The sequence below is a fragment of the Anastrepha ludens genome, chromosome 3 (assembly GCF_028408465.1).
Source record: "Anastrepha ludens isolate Willacy chromosome 3, idAnaLude1.1, whole genome shotgun sequence".
NCBI lineage: Eukaryota > Metazoa > Arthropoda > Insecta > Diptera > Tephritidae > Anastrepha > Anastrepha ludens.
In genome coordinates, this window is record NC_071499.1 from 85,841,489 (window position 1) to 85,858,541 (window position 17,053).

The following is a 17,053-nucleotide window of genomic DNA, read 5'->3' on the forward strand; positions in this document are numbered from 1 at the left end:
CATGAATGTATGTATATTAAGGGAAACTTCGGTTTTTTCGCGCCCGTAAATGCAAAATGTATGTATCTTGAACTAAGAATTTTCCAAGTTTTCAAACATTTTAGAAATTATTGAGTAAATTCTCAAACTCAAAAATGGTTTGAATATTTCTTTAAAAAGTATAGGTGTATACTACACATTTAATATACTTTTTACAAAAAAAAACATTATTTGAAATACAGAACAAAATTATAGAGCAATACTAGTATTTAGTTGCTGAGGTAATCATTGCATAAACGAACCGATCTTATTAAAGCAAAGAATATATTTTTGGCTATTGAATTCCAGTTCCGCTATGAATAATATTATCATTTAATTTCTTCGAAAAGAATTCTTTCATTTAGAATTCAACAGCATTATTTTTTTCAGGGATAATATTATTATTTTTTTTTTTTTGTGACTATGATTTTTGTTATTCATTTATTTTTTCATGTTATTGCTTGAATTGTGATGTGAGCATTGAGCTGACTATATATTTTTTAATTAAATTCTCTTATAAATTTTTTCCTTGAAATAAGTGTTATTGAATTTTGAAAATACTGTGGTCAGATTCAAGAATATACTTATTTCCATACTAAGCAAATATAATATTAGCACTGAACGGCATGGACAGAGCTCGATGAAAAGTATATTTCTACTTGCACACATAGAACAATGTAAAAAATCGTTTTATTACAATTACAAGGCACACACATATTAATATAAGAAAATCGTGAGATGCTTCTGTGTGTATGTGTTTGTATGCGTGAGGATATGATGAAGTATAAAAACTGTTCACCAGCAAGTATTCTCTCCTAATAGAAAATCGCATGCGATATTTTTTTGCCTACTTAGCTTTCTTATGCACAAATCCAGCTAGCGTGTGCAAGTTTGTGTGAACGAACGAACACAAACGCAAATACGAAGACTCTACCAACACACTATCACACGATGTACATGCATACATGCATACATACATATGTATAATTGTAGGAAACGGAGAGTGCAACAAGTGAGAGAATCAGCAGGCACGGGCCATACCGGTTAGTTGGTTTGCCAGAGCTGCGCTTGACTTTCTGAGGATTGCAACAACAACAATGCATATAGCGAATACAAATTGAATAGAAGCATTATAAAAACAAAGCCGAAAAAACGAATTGTAGCAATAGCAACAGTGCCGACTCTTATGCATGTATGCATGTACGTATAAAGAATACATGTACAGTGTGCACATATACACATCAATGTACACATGCACAAACGGTACAACAGCAAAATAATCACCATTAATACTATGATCATAACAATTTTCCTGCTCATATCCAGCCACCAGCCATTTGCCGGGGATATATAAACGCCGGCCCACGTCTTCAGCTAATCAAAGTGCTTTTCGAAACTGTCCGCTGCGCATAAATACAAGGTAAAGAAAATAGAAAACAAAAATAGAATTAGCGCGCTGAAATTGTTTAAAAAATAATCTAGCTGAAGCTGAACTTACATTTTTTTAACGCAATTTTGTTTTAAAGCGTGGAAATTTACTGGTGTGGGCCATTACAAGTTTTTTGTGATAAGAAAATAAATTAGTTCGCAAAACTTCTGTGTGCATCGAGTAGTAATAAAATTAAAGTATACGAGTACATATTATAAATATCAGGTGAGTTGTTAGGCATAAAAAATAATCAACACAAAGTATCGGCAATTTCTGTGATTAGTGTAGAATTTCACATGTGGCAGTTAATTAAGTGCGAACCGAAAAACAAATTTTAAATTGTACTTATTGTGTTTAATGAACTGAATGAGGGACACAAAAATCACCGAAATGCGAAATTTCAGCAAACTAGAAATAAGTGTACTTGTAAAGTGGTCTAATTTGTGGAAAACGTATGAAATTATTTCAACAACTAGAGCAGGCTATGGAAATTGTGTTAAATTTTTGTATATTTTTTTATGCTATTTAAAGTTTTTTGAAATTTGTAACAAATACATTTATTTGTTTTTTTTTTTTCAAACTAAATGTGGCATTAGTACAACTTTAAATAAAATTATTTCTATTTATTTGGTTTACAACATTGCAATCACTTCTCTTAGTCAGTAGATGTTATACATACACCCGAAAAACAGGAACATTCTCCAACAGAATTTCCACAAACAAAATTAGACCATTTTAATAGTTGGATAACATTTTTCAAAAAATATATTCACAAATAAATTGGCCCGCATATTATGTTAAAACAACTTTTAAAATATTTAGAAATATGATTTAAATGTAAAGTTTTTAGGTTGAAAAAAAGCGAGTTAGTCTAAACAAGAATTTTTAATTAATTCTTCTACTTGATTTTATTGCTATCATTTCATACACATAAATACATACAAATGTGTGGTGTATGCGAACTTTTGAAATCATTAAAATATTTTGATTTTGGATATTACAATAGAAGGCAGAGATCAAACTATCTCACAATTAGAATTTATAACATCTTGTGAATAATTTTCAAGTTTTTATTCATTTATTTATTTATTTTGTTTTTTTTGGGAAGCAATCAATTTAACAATTCTAATCACATAAATATATTTATTGCGTTTATTTTATAAAACTGGAACTAATATGTTCAACAAAAATCTATATTTCCGGCTTATACCAGTTGAATTTTTAATTTTCGCAAATCTCAATAATTTACATAAATGATTTTATAGGTAAACATATAACTGTATGTGCTTGAATTTTTGAGCACGCCTTATATTCTTTCCTTAACATCTATTACTCACACCAACAAAACAAAAATTGGGGTTTCTATTTTAATACATACACATACATACATTAATGGAAAATAACCAAAATTTTCAGATAATGTTTGGCTGATAAATAACGGGCGGTCGCACTTATTTCTACAATTGAAATTTTTCATAGCCATTTATCTCCATTGAGTGACACTCGCTCTTACAAAGAGGGTATTACTTTCTTTCTTATTTATTTGAGCCCTAACCATTGCATTTAATACATACATATGGTATTGACACATATCATGCCAGTAGAGACAATTTTAAAAAAGCTCTTTCTTCTTATTTGGAACATTGAGATCTTACACACCTACATATACATGCATGCTCGTACATGCACACATATGTATGTGTGTACAGCCTTTGCTAGTTGCTTGATGGAGATTCCCCTTCATTTTGTAGTATGTTTGATATTGTTCTATAACTGGAATGAATATGCTGAAATGAACGGTGGAGTCCATTTTATGCCCCTTCCGAACGGCAAATGGTCTGAGGGGAATCCTTTTCATGAAAGAAATGCACTCGGATATTTGCTATTGTCTACTGAGGGCGACGTCTACTAGAAAACACTTGTTCCATGAATTTCTATTTATTTATAACTAATAATGCAGTTTATTAGTCATTTCGAATTTTCTTAGAACTTAAAATTGTTGTATTATTATATATGAATAATTAAAAAAAAAAGTATTACAAATTCGATTTGCCCTTCTTTCTCAAACATTAGAGCATATAGAAACTTGTGAATTTTTTTAAATATTTTCCGAGACGCTCTTCTATTCTTAATTAGCCATTCCCTCATTATTTTTACTGAAACGTCAATTTGCTTTGGCTCAAAGTTCCATTAGTTGCCTTAGGCATGATTTTATCATGCGTAGGTCAAAGGTTCCTCGGGTGACAATACTTCATAGCATCGTACACAGTAATTTTTTTATGAAAAGAGCGTATATCTAGCAAACCAAACCAAACTTGACATTGAATTGAAAAAACCAATGATCAATTATTCACACGCAAAACGAACCTGTTCGTATATACCTATGTATGTACATTTGAATATATACATACGAGTACATAAATCAAAGCACCGAAACATGTTGTTGAGCTCGATCTAACTTTGTAGATCAATGAATTGGAGAAGCAAATCAGACAAGACTGGTAAAAAATTTTAAATCATAGCAAAACTAAAAGAAAAAGGTTAAGACTACTCACAAAAGCATATACATACATACATACATATGCAAGTATACTCATGCACATTCATATCTATATATATGTATAATATATATAATATAAATAATATACAAAGTGCAATGCAAACCACTTGTCTAAATGATATTCAAGGTGTACGAATAAATAACAGTGGTATCTTGCATATGCAATACAGCATTAAGAAACAATCGAAAAAAGTAAAAATCCAAAGAAAAATGCTGCAAACACACCTACTCACATGCACACATATTTATTGTATGTATGAATGTGCACAGTTTCTCAAGCGCCAAAGGCCGTTAAAGAATTGAGTATGCCATATGCAGTTATATGCTGCTGCATAGCTTTTGTTACTTCTGATGAAATATGTATGTATGTATGTATGTCCGTATTGACTTTTGGAAAAGTTCATGCAACCACATTTCAATTGCAACAGTGGTGCGGAATGCAAACGCCCACCACTAGAAACAATATTCAAGCGCGACGGCATAACAGAGAGGAAAGAGAGCTTGATTGCATAACGTAACCAGCTAATAAAACCAGATCTACAATGCTTATGTATGTAGGTGATGTATATCTTATAAACTCGCTTAGTGTATTTCGTGCCATAATTCATGTTTAAAGTTTAGTCTACTTCATCCGTGATTATGGTCCAGGGCCTTCTGCAATTTAGACGCGACGCTTGGCAAAGTTCAAAAACGTAATTAACATATACTCATACATTTATAATTTATATGTATATAAAGAAATGTGTTGAAAAGTGCGCAATTGCATTATTACTTGTACATTCTTTGTTATTACTATGTCTGTATGTATGTATGTATGTATGTATATTTGCTATTAGAAATAGGTGCGCGGTAGCCATTGCAATTACAGCCAATGAGTCGCAGTAGTGACTCTGTACCATGACACGGTGTTCTAGAATACTGAACAAGAAAAATATAAAAGACATAATAGGTAAATAAATAATAGAAACCACTTGCATTCTTTTGAAACTAGATTTTCCGCGCTGTATGTTTTATGAAGAAATAGTTGTTACTTTGTGTTTTTTTTTTTTTTTTTTTTTTTGCATCGTAGTAATTTACTATCGTCTAAAGCAACTGTAAGTCATGCTTACAAGAACAAGAAGAAGAAATAAAAACAGATATACATAGCAACTGTATATCTCAGCCACCTTTAGGCACTCGAAGATATGTATTTATTATATTGGCAACTAGCTCACTACTATAGTTATGCGGTTGATCAGTAAGGCAGCAAGTATGTGTCTCTTTGAAAAGTGTGGTGTCATTCGGGGCAGCATGCGCAGTCAATTTGGAAACTTATTTGCCAACTATGACGTTGCAACGATGACAGACAGTTGCAGTTAGTAATTTTTCAATAACGTTTTTGCAGTGAATTATCTGCAGAAAAAGAAACTGGCTTTGCTTTATGCCAAGTACAGTGGGCTGCCATAATTTTTATAGGAATTGCATCATTTGCTTAGCACTATGCATTCATTTAACTGAAATATGAGCACTTGCGCATGTCCAGAAAGTCACCGCGCCAGCCAGTTTACTCACTCATTTAGCTTATCAAAGTATGGAAAATAGATATAATTTTCAGTGCAGGCATTGTTGAACGCAATTTTTTTTTTAAATAACTAAAAAAATTAATTAAAAATTTGCGTAGTACATATGCTACGTGCATAGAAGAAACAACATTTGCGATTTTCATATTTGATTACGCTGGGCTTGCAATAGAACAGATTTGCCCCCTATTTCCTTGCATATAGCCTAGGCAGGTTGGGATACATCAAAATCATGAGAGCTGGTTTCGCTCGTTTCCTGGAAGAATTCTATAACTCAAAAAACCAGAAACTCGATTAAAATAAGTCTAAAGTCTACAATTTTCTATGCCTTCCTAAGCAAAAGAAAAGAAACACATTTTCCTCTAATGAGGTACTATTAACAGATAATGCCAACTATTTTTTACACAGCATAAAATATGAGCTGGTGGTAATTACTGCATAACTATCGAAAAAAAAATGTCGCGTGTTTTTTAGCTGCATGAGAACTATCGATATCGATAAGTATAGTTTGTCAGGTTGATAGCCCCAGATGCTATTTGCCTTGCTATTGTAATATAATTATTTATAATTATATTTCAAATAAATAAATAAACTACAGTTTGACCGCTGAGAATGGCAAACTGTGTCGACATTTCTATTCAGTAAGGTTGCCAAACTCATCATAAATCATTTAATGCCAGAACAACAATTCCAAATTGTGGAAATTTAGCGAAGTTTTTAAAAAAGACGCCGAAAAATCGATACTTCATCAATTTCAACCAATTGCCCTTTGCTCTTCGACTACGTGGAAAATTTTACGCAAAGATCTCGGCTTACGTGCCTATAAAATGCAGCTCGTACAAGAATAGAAACCAAATGACTATCGTTTGCGTCACATTTTTTGCTCATTGGGCTCATTTAGAATTATTACTCAGATTTCTTGAAAAAAGTAGGCAAAAATTGGACTGGACCATATAACTCGTAGCCGCAGCGGACATATGTCGGATATCATATTCAAAAAAATGCATTCCAAAAATATTTCTGTTTTGTAAAGGGGTTTTCAATAAGCGCTGGTAGATGTTGAAATGGAATAAAATGGCGTTTGCTGTGTGGCACGTAGCGCCGTGGTGCTGGAACTACATGTCGTCTAGGTCCATATAGTTCAATATGGGCCATAAGAAATTGGAAGGGCCACCACGTCTACCGAAAAATGGGCGCAATTCGCGCAACGTTTGCGTTAATGAACACTCATTTTGATAATAAAGTTTTATCATTTGAACGTGCTGTTCAATCGTGTAACTTGCCATGATGATTTGGCATAAACAACTGAATAATAAACAAAAGATTTGACAGATGTCACCAAAACAAAATGGCTGCCACAGGGCGCCAAAATCGACCCGCGCCAATTGAAAACCCCTTTATTACCATTTTAAGCTCTCAAGCTCGTAAAATACACCCGATATATATGTAAGTAATATAAAAAACAAATTCTTTTGGGTTATGACGTTTTTCCAACAAAAAACGATTTGTCATCGAAAAAGTGTACTATCGTTTTTTTGTAGGAATTGAACACATGACCTTCTGTTTGATGACCAATGCATCACGCGCAAACACACTTGGCTGCAGTGACCGCACAAATGTGCAATGATTCGCTTGCATGCATATGTACATATATATATGTACATGTGTATAAAGCTGTAAAAAACTGCTGCTGTAAAAACGTAAAAAGGGACACTTGATCTTTACGGCTTCACTCAGCACAATTCTATAGGCCATGGCTACCTGACCGAAGTGGCATTTGTGATTAATCTACCATCAATATTTTTTGTTGGGTCATAAAAGCAATAAACGTCTGTACCCAAGTAAAAAACATCTTGATTCAACTTACAACTTAAAATGTGTGCAATAGCAGTCAAATATACATACATTCATACATACATATATACAAATATGCATACATATATATTACATACAAATACATAGCCACATATTTATGCACATGGAAAAAGGTAGCGCCAATAGAAATATGCAGAAGTAGAGAAGTTGCTTGTTCGAGCATCCTGTTAAAGTTCAAACTCAAAAGCTGAGTAGCCTGGCGGCTTTCAGCATATCTGCAAGAACTCTTATATACATACATAAATACATACATGCATACAAACATATGCATGCACGCAATTCTGTATGTAGTATGTGTCATGGTGCGCAAATATCCAGATGATGTAGAAGATGTACCAGTTATTGGATGCCTACCTGGTAGATGGTAGTTAACGATTTAAACTAACTATTCTATAAACGAGTTTCTTAGCCACCGCAATGAAAAAGTCAATGAACGCGGTTGCTCTTAAACAACACAGAGATTCAACTTCTTGCTGGAGTCATAAGATAAACCACTGCTGTAAAAGATGCCAACCACCAACTGGGAGATGGTGGATGGCATAGTTCGGCGACATGGCAGGCAGGTACTCCGACTATCCACCATTATTAAACATTTCGCATTTCGCATTGTTAAATATTAAATAATCCCATACAAACTCAATGCGGGATACTATATGTGCCAAAACAAAAAACAAAAAATGGTAGAAACATTTACCAGTCATCAATGGACATACATATGTATGTATGTGCACATAGGCTTTAACATATACATATAAGTATATATAGGCATACATACATTGCTACATATGTATGTACATATGCAGGCATTCATGTTATAAACTTTATAATATAAAAGCGTTGCGCGCAAGGAAGAGCGAAGGAGCGCGTAATGTGAGACGAATTGGCATGAAAACGAGTTTTATCTATTTACTCCTGCGAAGCAGAAAAATGAAATGCTCAGCAAAAAAGTGATTTTTGTTTTGATTTTTTTTGTTTTGATTTTATAAAAGCGACACAAGCAAAAACAAAAAATAAAGCAAGCGGACATAAACTTTGCATTTTTAAGATCGAACCGCATGCAGGCGACTTGCAGTAGTAGCAGACTCTTGTCGCTATAAACCGTTTACGAATATTATGTAATAGTGGTCAATACATTTATGGGCACATGCATACATATGTTGGTAGTATGTTTCTATATACAAAAACATGCATAAGTGGTTGTATGATGTATAACGTACAGATGCTGATGGTACGCTTATTAATTGCCGTCACTGTTTTGTGAAGGTGTAGGCGCTACACATGTACCATATGTATGTATGTATGTATATATTTTAAAATTTTTTTTTTAATTTTTGTCACTTTTTATATTATGCATTTATTTTGGATTTGATTGCCACCGATTTTGAAGGAAATGCGCTTATTAATGTGCTACTGGGTCGACAGTCTTGGTTTTCACATACAAGCTTTTACGAGACGAATCAGTCATGACTTATGGCATAAATACACATGCATGTATGCGGTGATTTGGTAATGGTTGGTAGTAGACATAAATACCGATAATGATTTATTTATCTCTTAAACTGTTCAAATTAATGCCCACCTGTTGTTTTCCGAATGCAATTCGAAGCGCAGAAAAAGCGTTGCGTTATAGCAGCTTAAAGCTCTTAAATATGCAAAGCGGCACATTTAGAATGAAGAAATCACGCAATTAAGGCGTTTTATAAGTATTTACGATTGCAGCAGCCACTTAATATTCAACACGCTTAAGCAATTTTAAAATCATGCCGCAGAACTGAGAATAGTATTACAAAAACTAACCCACAGTGTTTTCTCTATAAAAATGTACTTACTACTATAGATATGTATTGAGATTAATGTAAAGCACCGTGCACTCCCCGATGGGCATAAATTGTTATAATTTTATTAGGCACAAAAAACCAACACTAGCAGATAATTACATTAAACGCTTATCTTTTGTTAGACAATGTTTCTAATTGAATTTATAGAGCTCCCAATTCCAATTAAGCTCTGTTCACACCACCCAAGAAAAGCTAAATTTCCATAATAAAAACGCGAAGAAAATCGTCTACAAAATTCTTGTATGAAATAAATAAATGCCTGCCTCATTATTTTGGCAAGTAATTTTATCAGCTACAAAGTAGTGGAAAGTTTTTCTTGAGCTTTTGTTTTTTTGTGCTTTAAAAGGTGTGGGCTTCATGGCAAATAATGGCGCGGTTTGCAATTACGTCTGATATTTCTTGTGACGCATGCAAAATGTTTATACAATATACTTATAACATATACTACTTACTAAAATAGTTACTCAACAACAAAATTAGATGATTAATTTTGCTCCACCTTGTATTTAAAATCTTTGGATAGATAAGGCAAATTCACTCACAGACAAGCAAGGGAGCGTGTAAAGGTCAAAAGACAAATTTCCATCACTCAAAATCATTTTTTTATTTAGTAAAAACATTATTCAAAGACAAAATTGGATTATTAATTTTGCACCAGTTTGTATTTAAAATCTTTCGATAGATAAGACAAACAAAAATTCAAATCGTTAAAGTTGAATTGAGGCTATATTTAATATTGGCTTTCATATTATTGTAGTTTTTGTTGTACGGGCATAGCTTAGTGGCTTAAAATTAAAACTATTTACTTTGATGAAAATATGGAACGCAATATTTAACATGACATATATACCAAGTTAAATAAATAATGAAATATAAGAATTTCAGATTTCTGTTATAAAGGGTATATCAAAAGACGTGTCTAGATGTTGTTTAAAAAAATAAACATGCTAACATTTAGGTTATTTCAGGTTTCAAAATACCGCTCTTAACATTATATGTAAAAAATGATATTTTAATGTCCACCATGCACCATCCACCATCTACAAGCACACTCCGCCAAAGAGTCGATTCATGAATGCCTAATTGTTGAGAACGTCGAGATGATGTCGCTGTTGAAGATTTTCCAGCAACAGTTTGCGCTACAGCAGCAATATTCTATGCTCGACAAAACCAGTTATCTTGAAATTTTTTCACCATCTCTAATTGTTGACCTTTTCAGATGATTATTTCCACCAAACAATCAAGAATTTTGAGATATGTTGTTCTTAAAGATCAACCACTTTCATAAAAAAATTCAGTAATTCTAAGGCATTGATCAATCGTGTAAAATTGCCAAATGTTAAAGATAACTTAAAAAAGGATACCGTCTGGAATTATTCACTACTGACATCTAGGCCTCACTTATGAAAGACCCTTTACATATGCGCATAAGTCTGATCACGCTGTGCAAGTGCATCGTTTATGCTCGTAAGTGTATAGTCTACGATGTAATGAAATGAATACTTTGGGCTAAAAAATGTGCCTTAAATGGAAAGTTGGTGTGGTTCTCGATTCGTAAAAGCAAGTGAAAAATTGCATGACCGTTAAATGATTTTTTATTCCGTGATTATTTTCTCATGCGCAATCTTTGCAAGACTTCAAGTTATTTTCGGCATATACTTCTGAACTCGCTTATTCCAATAATTTTTAATGTGTGTTAAAGTGTCATCTGATAAGTGTTGCGAATTTCAAAATATAAACATATTTTTGCGCAAAACTAAACTTATCGCTAAAGCTGCTGAATACATACAAACATACTTGTCAGATATTTCGCGACATTAAATTCACTAATATTATTATTTGTTGGTAGTTTGAAGTAATTTAGGCCTATTGTTATTAGAAATGTTTTCATTTGCATGGTAGTGCTAACATTATCTAACTTACCATTTCCTTTCACACGTACTCGTACACACATACATATATATATTATTATATGCAAAATGAGAGAAGAATCGTATATCGTACCGAAAGTTATACCTTTTTGTATTCACGACGACTAATATTTCGCTTTTCGCTTTCAAAACTAACTGTAGTAAAAAACTAGAAAGCTGAAAAACGTGTGTCGAATACAATTTTGATAGATTTAAGGCTTCTCTTACAAAACCGAAATTAATTGCGGCATGTGCTTGATAGGAGGAGCTCGACCGACAAAGCTTGTAGACGCCATTTTTAAATATACTTGTATATATAAAATTTATGAGAGTTGGAATCTTATGAAAACACTTTCCCTTACTTGCCAGAAAGAATCAGAATCACACTTTTTCCAAAACTATAGTAGAATGCTCCGCTGCTGGATTCTGTTAGAGGGATCAAACGAAATACACGTTTCGAGCCGATTTAAAAGTTTACGTTTAAATTTCAAATTTTAAGGTTCACCCTTTTCGACATTCTCATGGTAAATCGGCATAAGAAACTATACGATCCCTACATTTTAGTTACATCCGTTGTTTTTTTAGCTGCAGGATAAGCTAACGATATTGATAACTATTGTTTAACAGCTCAGAATTGCAAAATGTGTTGGTTTGCTTAGTAAGGTTTGGCAAGTCATCATGAATCGTGTAACCCCAGAATAACGTTTCCAAATTGTGGAAATTTACTTAAAAAAAATATCTGTTCGCGAAGTTCATACAGCACTGGCGGCATCATCGGCCATTGTTTCTTTCTAAATAAGGAAGGAGCTGCCGTTATGCTGAATGGCGAGCGCTATCGAGCCATGCTGACTGAAGTTTTGTTTCCAAAAATTAACCATCTAAGACGGTGCCACTTGCCATATAACACGATCGAACAACAATCGATTTATAGCAATATGCAAGGCGCCGTTGATGCCATAATGCTAGATTTATTAGGAAAGGTAGTCAAAACCTGGACTGATCGTAGCCGCGGCGCACATAACAAGAGATGATATTCAAAAAATAAATGTCATGAAATGATCACCAGACTATAATACAAAATTTAATCCAGCATTATTTTTACTGTTTTGTATTATAAGTTTTCTTCAAGCTTTTAAAAAACACCCGTTATGTTATGCTGTGCTGTTCTATGTAAAAAACAACGGGAAACATTTATGTGAAACATTTTAACCCTCTAACACCAAAATAGATAGTCCTTATTTGTCCCTTTTGTGAGAAAGGGCTCAAAATACGCATAACAGAGGAATATAACGGTTTGAAATGTCCCACAAAAATATTTGTCATAAAATTCTACTATACGTTTCTTAATACATCAAAGCTCAAGATGCAACTTTAACGCCTGAAATAAGTCAAAACGGAAAATGTGTACAGTAACTTCTACTGAAATTGCACCAAAACAATTTGTTCAATTCAACTAACGAAATTAAGCTTTTAACCTATGAGGGTTCATACACCTGCTATTTAAAATAGTGAAAAACTCTCTTGCCTTACGATTAAATCTCTAAGAATAGCACGAGTGCACACAATTTTCGCAAAATAAAACCTAAATATGTATTTTTGGTTTTATTTAATATATTTTTATAAAAGTTAAAATTATTTTATTTGTAATACAGCAGACTTTTTAAGTCAAAATAATACTAAATAAAAATTGAAAAATATATACTGCGGGTGTCAGAAACCTTGAGTCATTTCCATTCAAGGGGTTATGAGGAGCTGCCACTCTGCTCTCACGCAAAGGAGTACTATATTGGGTTACATTTGTAAACCAGACATAAAATTCGCACACGATATATGTATGTTTGTGGCTGCTCAGCCGCTTATTCGTTGTTTGCATGCTAAGTTATAAACAATACCTGTAGTAAATATTTACATCTACACACATATATACACATACATATATGGGATATAAATATACAATCCAAACGTTTGAGCTTGTATTCGATTCAATAACCGATTATTATTAATCAAAACAATTGATCGAATAGATTATTTATGATAATTATCACGTCAACGAAAAATAGAGTATTGAATTTCAATGACTTACGAGTACTTACATATGTACTCGTATGTATTGTATATTATAAGTACATACATAGTATGTATTCTGTGCGAAAATTTATTGGATCAATAAATGCGTCAGTCTCGCGCATACGTCATTGGTTTGCATTTCATCTGCTCCCCTGCTTTCACCAATCCCGACTTATACAGATATTTTTTGTAAATTAAAAAAAAAATTTAACTGTTGCATTTAGCAATATAATTAGCACTTAAGCCGATCTAAAGAATGTTCTAGAATTTTTCAGCTTCCATAAAGTGGGCGCAATATGGAATTTTTATGTAATCGTATATGCAAACACACATACATATATACATATAGTTGGTTGCATGTATGTGTACGTTTGGCAAACGGGACTAAATCACGACGAGCACCTCTTGCTCCATACGCCATACGTTGAACTTGCTTATTGAATTTAGTGGTCACGGCGTTCACGCGTACACATTTGCCCTCGTAATCATGTGCAACAAGCACAATAGATAGATGCTTCCAGATTACACTCGCCGGCTTTCGGTTGTTGTTTCGTTCATTAAATTGTAAGCTTCCGTCATTTGAAAAGCGGCGCAGACAATTCAATCAAATTAAGCAGCATTCATCGCGCAGAGCTGTTGTCCAAGTTGAAAATTTGTCATCCGATTTACGAAAAGATTGTTAAAAATACACACAAGTCTATACTTAAATGTCGTACATAAGTATGTATAAAAATACTTGCATATTTTCAATTGTCAGGTATTCTATTCGTCTTGTGTAAGCAAGATAAATACTTAGTACACTTTTGTGTTGCATTAATTTGACCTTTCCAATTGAAAAAGCCCTAAGAGGCGCCATTTCATTTCCACTTAACCAGAGGTCAGAGTTCAGTTACGTAATTGTCAGATAAAGTAAAAAGAAACAATTATAATTAGGTGGTAGATTATTCAATACATTTATTATAACTATTCCTTCTTTTCTTCTTTGCAGTATGAAGTTCCAATTAGTCGTTCTCTCCGCCCTGCTTGTCAGCGCATTCGCTTTACCCGTACCCGATGAGGAAGTGTCGCCTGTAGTGCAAGCGGCGCCACAAATCCAGGAGAAAGCCACTGAACTGCAAAAGACCGAAGAAAAAGTTATCGATGCGATCAAGCCTGCCGAGTCACGTGCTGCTGAAACTCCTGCCATCGCTGCCGCTCCCGCCTTAGCTGCCGAGGCAAAGAAAGAGGAGAAGCCTGCTGAATTACCTTTGAATACTCCCGATGCGGAATTGAGCCAAAGCTTGCCCGCCGAAAAGAAAGAGGAGAAGAAGGACAAGCAGACACGCGCTGATGATCAAGTTGAGGAAGCAAAGGCTTTGCCCGTACTTGATGCCGCGCCCGCTGCCGCTACTGTTGCCGCCGCTGAAGAACCAAAACAGGCCGAGCAAGTTCAGCCTTTGGTAGCTGCTGAGGAACTGGCTAACATTGAAGGCAAATCTACCATTATTGCTGAAGCCGCACCTTCCGAACAGAAAAAGGATGAACTCTCTGCCGCTGAAGAAACGCCTGTGGTGAAAACTGATGCTGCTCTAGTTGCCTCTGTTGATGCCGCTCCTGCTGAAACAAAGAAGGAGGAAACTATCGCGCGTCAAGAACGTGTCGGTGAAGCCGTGAACGAAGTTGATGTCAATGCTGTTCCTGCTGCATCTGTTGTTGCCGAAGTAGTGCCAGAAGTCAAAAGCTTGCCAGCAGAAGAATCCGCACCTTCCACTATCTCCACCGCCGATGCTGCGCCCGAACAGCCCGCTGAAACCGAAAAACAACAACAACCAGAAGCGGCCAAGGAACTATTGAAAGCTGCCGCTTCTGAGCCCGTTGCTGAGAAAGCCGCACCAGCGGCGCAAGCGCCAGCCGGAGATATTCCTCAGCAAGCAAGCGAGGAGAGCGCCGCCAAGGCACTGAAGGCTGAGGAGTCCGCACCAGCACCAGCCGCAATAGCCGCCAACGCCGCCTTGCCAGAAGCCAAAAAAGCCGAAGAACCTGCCGCTGCTGCATCCGCACCAGCTGAACTGCAACAAGAACAGCAGAAGGAAATCAAGCCCGAGGTAAAGGAAAGCGAACCTAAGACATTGGAGGAGAAGAAACCTGCTGCTGAGGCTGAAAAACCAAGTGGTAGCAAGAAATCCGAAGGATCTAAGGACTCCGACTCGTCCGATTCTTCCGAATCGAAGGAAAGCAGCGAATCAAAGGAGGACAAATCAGACTAGAAATCTAAACGAATAAGATCAAATACCTCCCATCCATGAGTTTACAAAAACAATAAACATAACATTATAATTATTTGACCACCACGCTTCAAACAACCATATATCAATTGGGGAAAGAAGTTATGCAAGCAAAAAAAACAAAAAACAAAACAAGAACGACCTATGCTAAGTGGTCACAAACTCAACGCTCTTAATAATATTTAGTTAGTTATTTTTAGTTGTTAAAACTATTTAGAAAGAAACTAAATCAACATAACGGACAAAACGAGGGACCGAAAGGTGAATGGATATTTGCAAAAAAAGGCAATCATTATTATGACGTAGGCAGTGTAAAGAACCAGCGTAGTTATGATAAAAATCAGGATTAACTAGATGCCGATGACGATCGAGAGTATAGTCAAGTATAGCCACAGTGGTAGGTAGCATGTGCCCAGTTCAATGACATCAACCGCACATACAGATATCGTCATAACATTTCAGATCGTACATCGGAGATCCAGAGATCTTCAACTCCCAAACAGCATTAAATACTGAAAACAAGGACAAACCAAGAAGATGGCATACAAGCAATAATACTTACACAAGTAATTATGATATATCATAAATTATTTACATAAATCAAAAAATAAATCTAAGCTTAATTAAATTAAACAAAAAACAAAAAAATACAACTAAATCTACAACAAGCTGTAAGGAGAAGTTAGCATGAGGGAATATTTAATTTTAATGTTATATTGTACGAGTAGTAATTGCTGAGGGAAGCAAGAAAGCCAATCATTATGAAAAATGCACAACTACTTTTAAGTTTATAACCCACTTCGAATTGGTAAAAACAGACATACACTACGTACGAGTATGTATGTATGTGTAGCGTTAATCCTAACACACACAATTACAAAAGATCGACATCAGAAACGTCCGCCTTTAAATAAACAATGCACACACCGAACAATGAACGGAAATACATGAATATTTTTGAAAAATATCAGACACCAACCTACGTTAGATAATATTATGGACCAATTACGTTTAATTTTATAAATTATATGTATGTTTAATGTTTATAAAATCTCTGCTGGCACTTGCAATTCAAGTTTTTAGGTCTTTAATTATCTATGCGCATTTATGGTAGCTGCAGCTCTGAATTACATTTCGAACAAAAACGCACTTTTGTAATTGAAATGTAGTTGAAACGCACTCAATTCGAATGTGTATAGATAAAAAACAAAATACGATGATTACATAACACCTATATACCATACACGCATATGAACAAGATGTATTTGTACGATTTTTATATAGACTGACATTTTTGGATAAAAAAATAAAAATAATAAAAATCAAAGTGTCTGCTGTTTTAATTTTTCTTTTCAGTAATGGAATTAGGGAACAAACAGGGAAATATTAACTTTTTCTATATAATTAAATGGGTGTGCAAGTTATGGATAGAAAGATGGAGAAAGCTGTTTTCTAGCATTGTAATACATTTAATTTCCAAAGTGTATTAAACAAAGTGAAATCAGTATATGACATATTTTCTTTGGACACGTT

At 34.4% G+C, this 17,053-nt stretch overlaps 2 protein-coding genes across 5 annotated transcripts in view; one reads left to right on the forward strand and one right to left on the reverse strand.

Annotated features, from left to right (window-relative positions):
- Positions 1-17,053, reverse strand: part of LOC128858357 (serine/threonine-protein kinase S6KL-like) — an 83,143-nt gene that overhangs the window by 1,706 nt on the left and 64,384 nt on the right. The gene's annotated exons all lie outside the window — the stretch shown is intronic.
- LOC128858356 (protein bangles and beads) lies at positions 1,347-16,847 on the forward strand. Of its 4 annotated transcripts, none has more exons than XR_008454002.1 (3): positions 1,392-1,672; positions 14,245-15,917; positions 15,983-16,847. XR_008454002.1 is itself a non-coding variant. In XM_054094545.1 (3 exons), the coding sequence occupies exon 3, from the start codon at positions 14,246-14,248 to the stop codon at positions 15,500-15,502; it is 1,257 nt and encodes a 418-aa protein (XP_053950520.1). In that variant the 5' UTR covers positions 1,422-1,438; positions 1,545-1,672; position 14,245; the 3' UTR covers positions 15,503-16,847. The 4 variants fall into 4 exon arrangements, 3 of the variants coding, with proteins under 3 accessions (XP_053950521.1, XP_053950519.1, XP_053950520.1); XM_054094545.1 differs by having other exon boundaries at positions 1,422-1,438; positions 1,545-1,672; positions 14,245-16,847; XM_054094546.1 differs by having other exon boundaries at positions 1,347-1,438; positions 14,245-16,847.

What these genes read in the sequence shown, in the direction of transcription:
- LOC128858356 (XM_054094546.1), top strand. Translation starts at nt 14,246, where the DNA reads ATGAAGTTCCAATTAGTCGTTCTCTCCGCCCTGCTTGTCAGCGCATTC.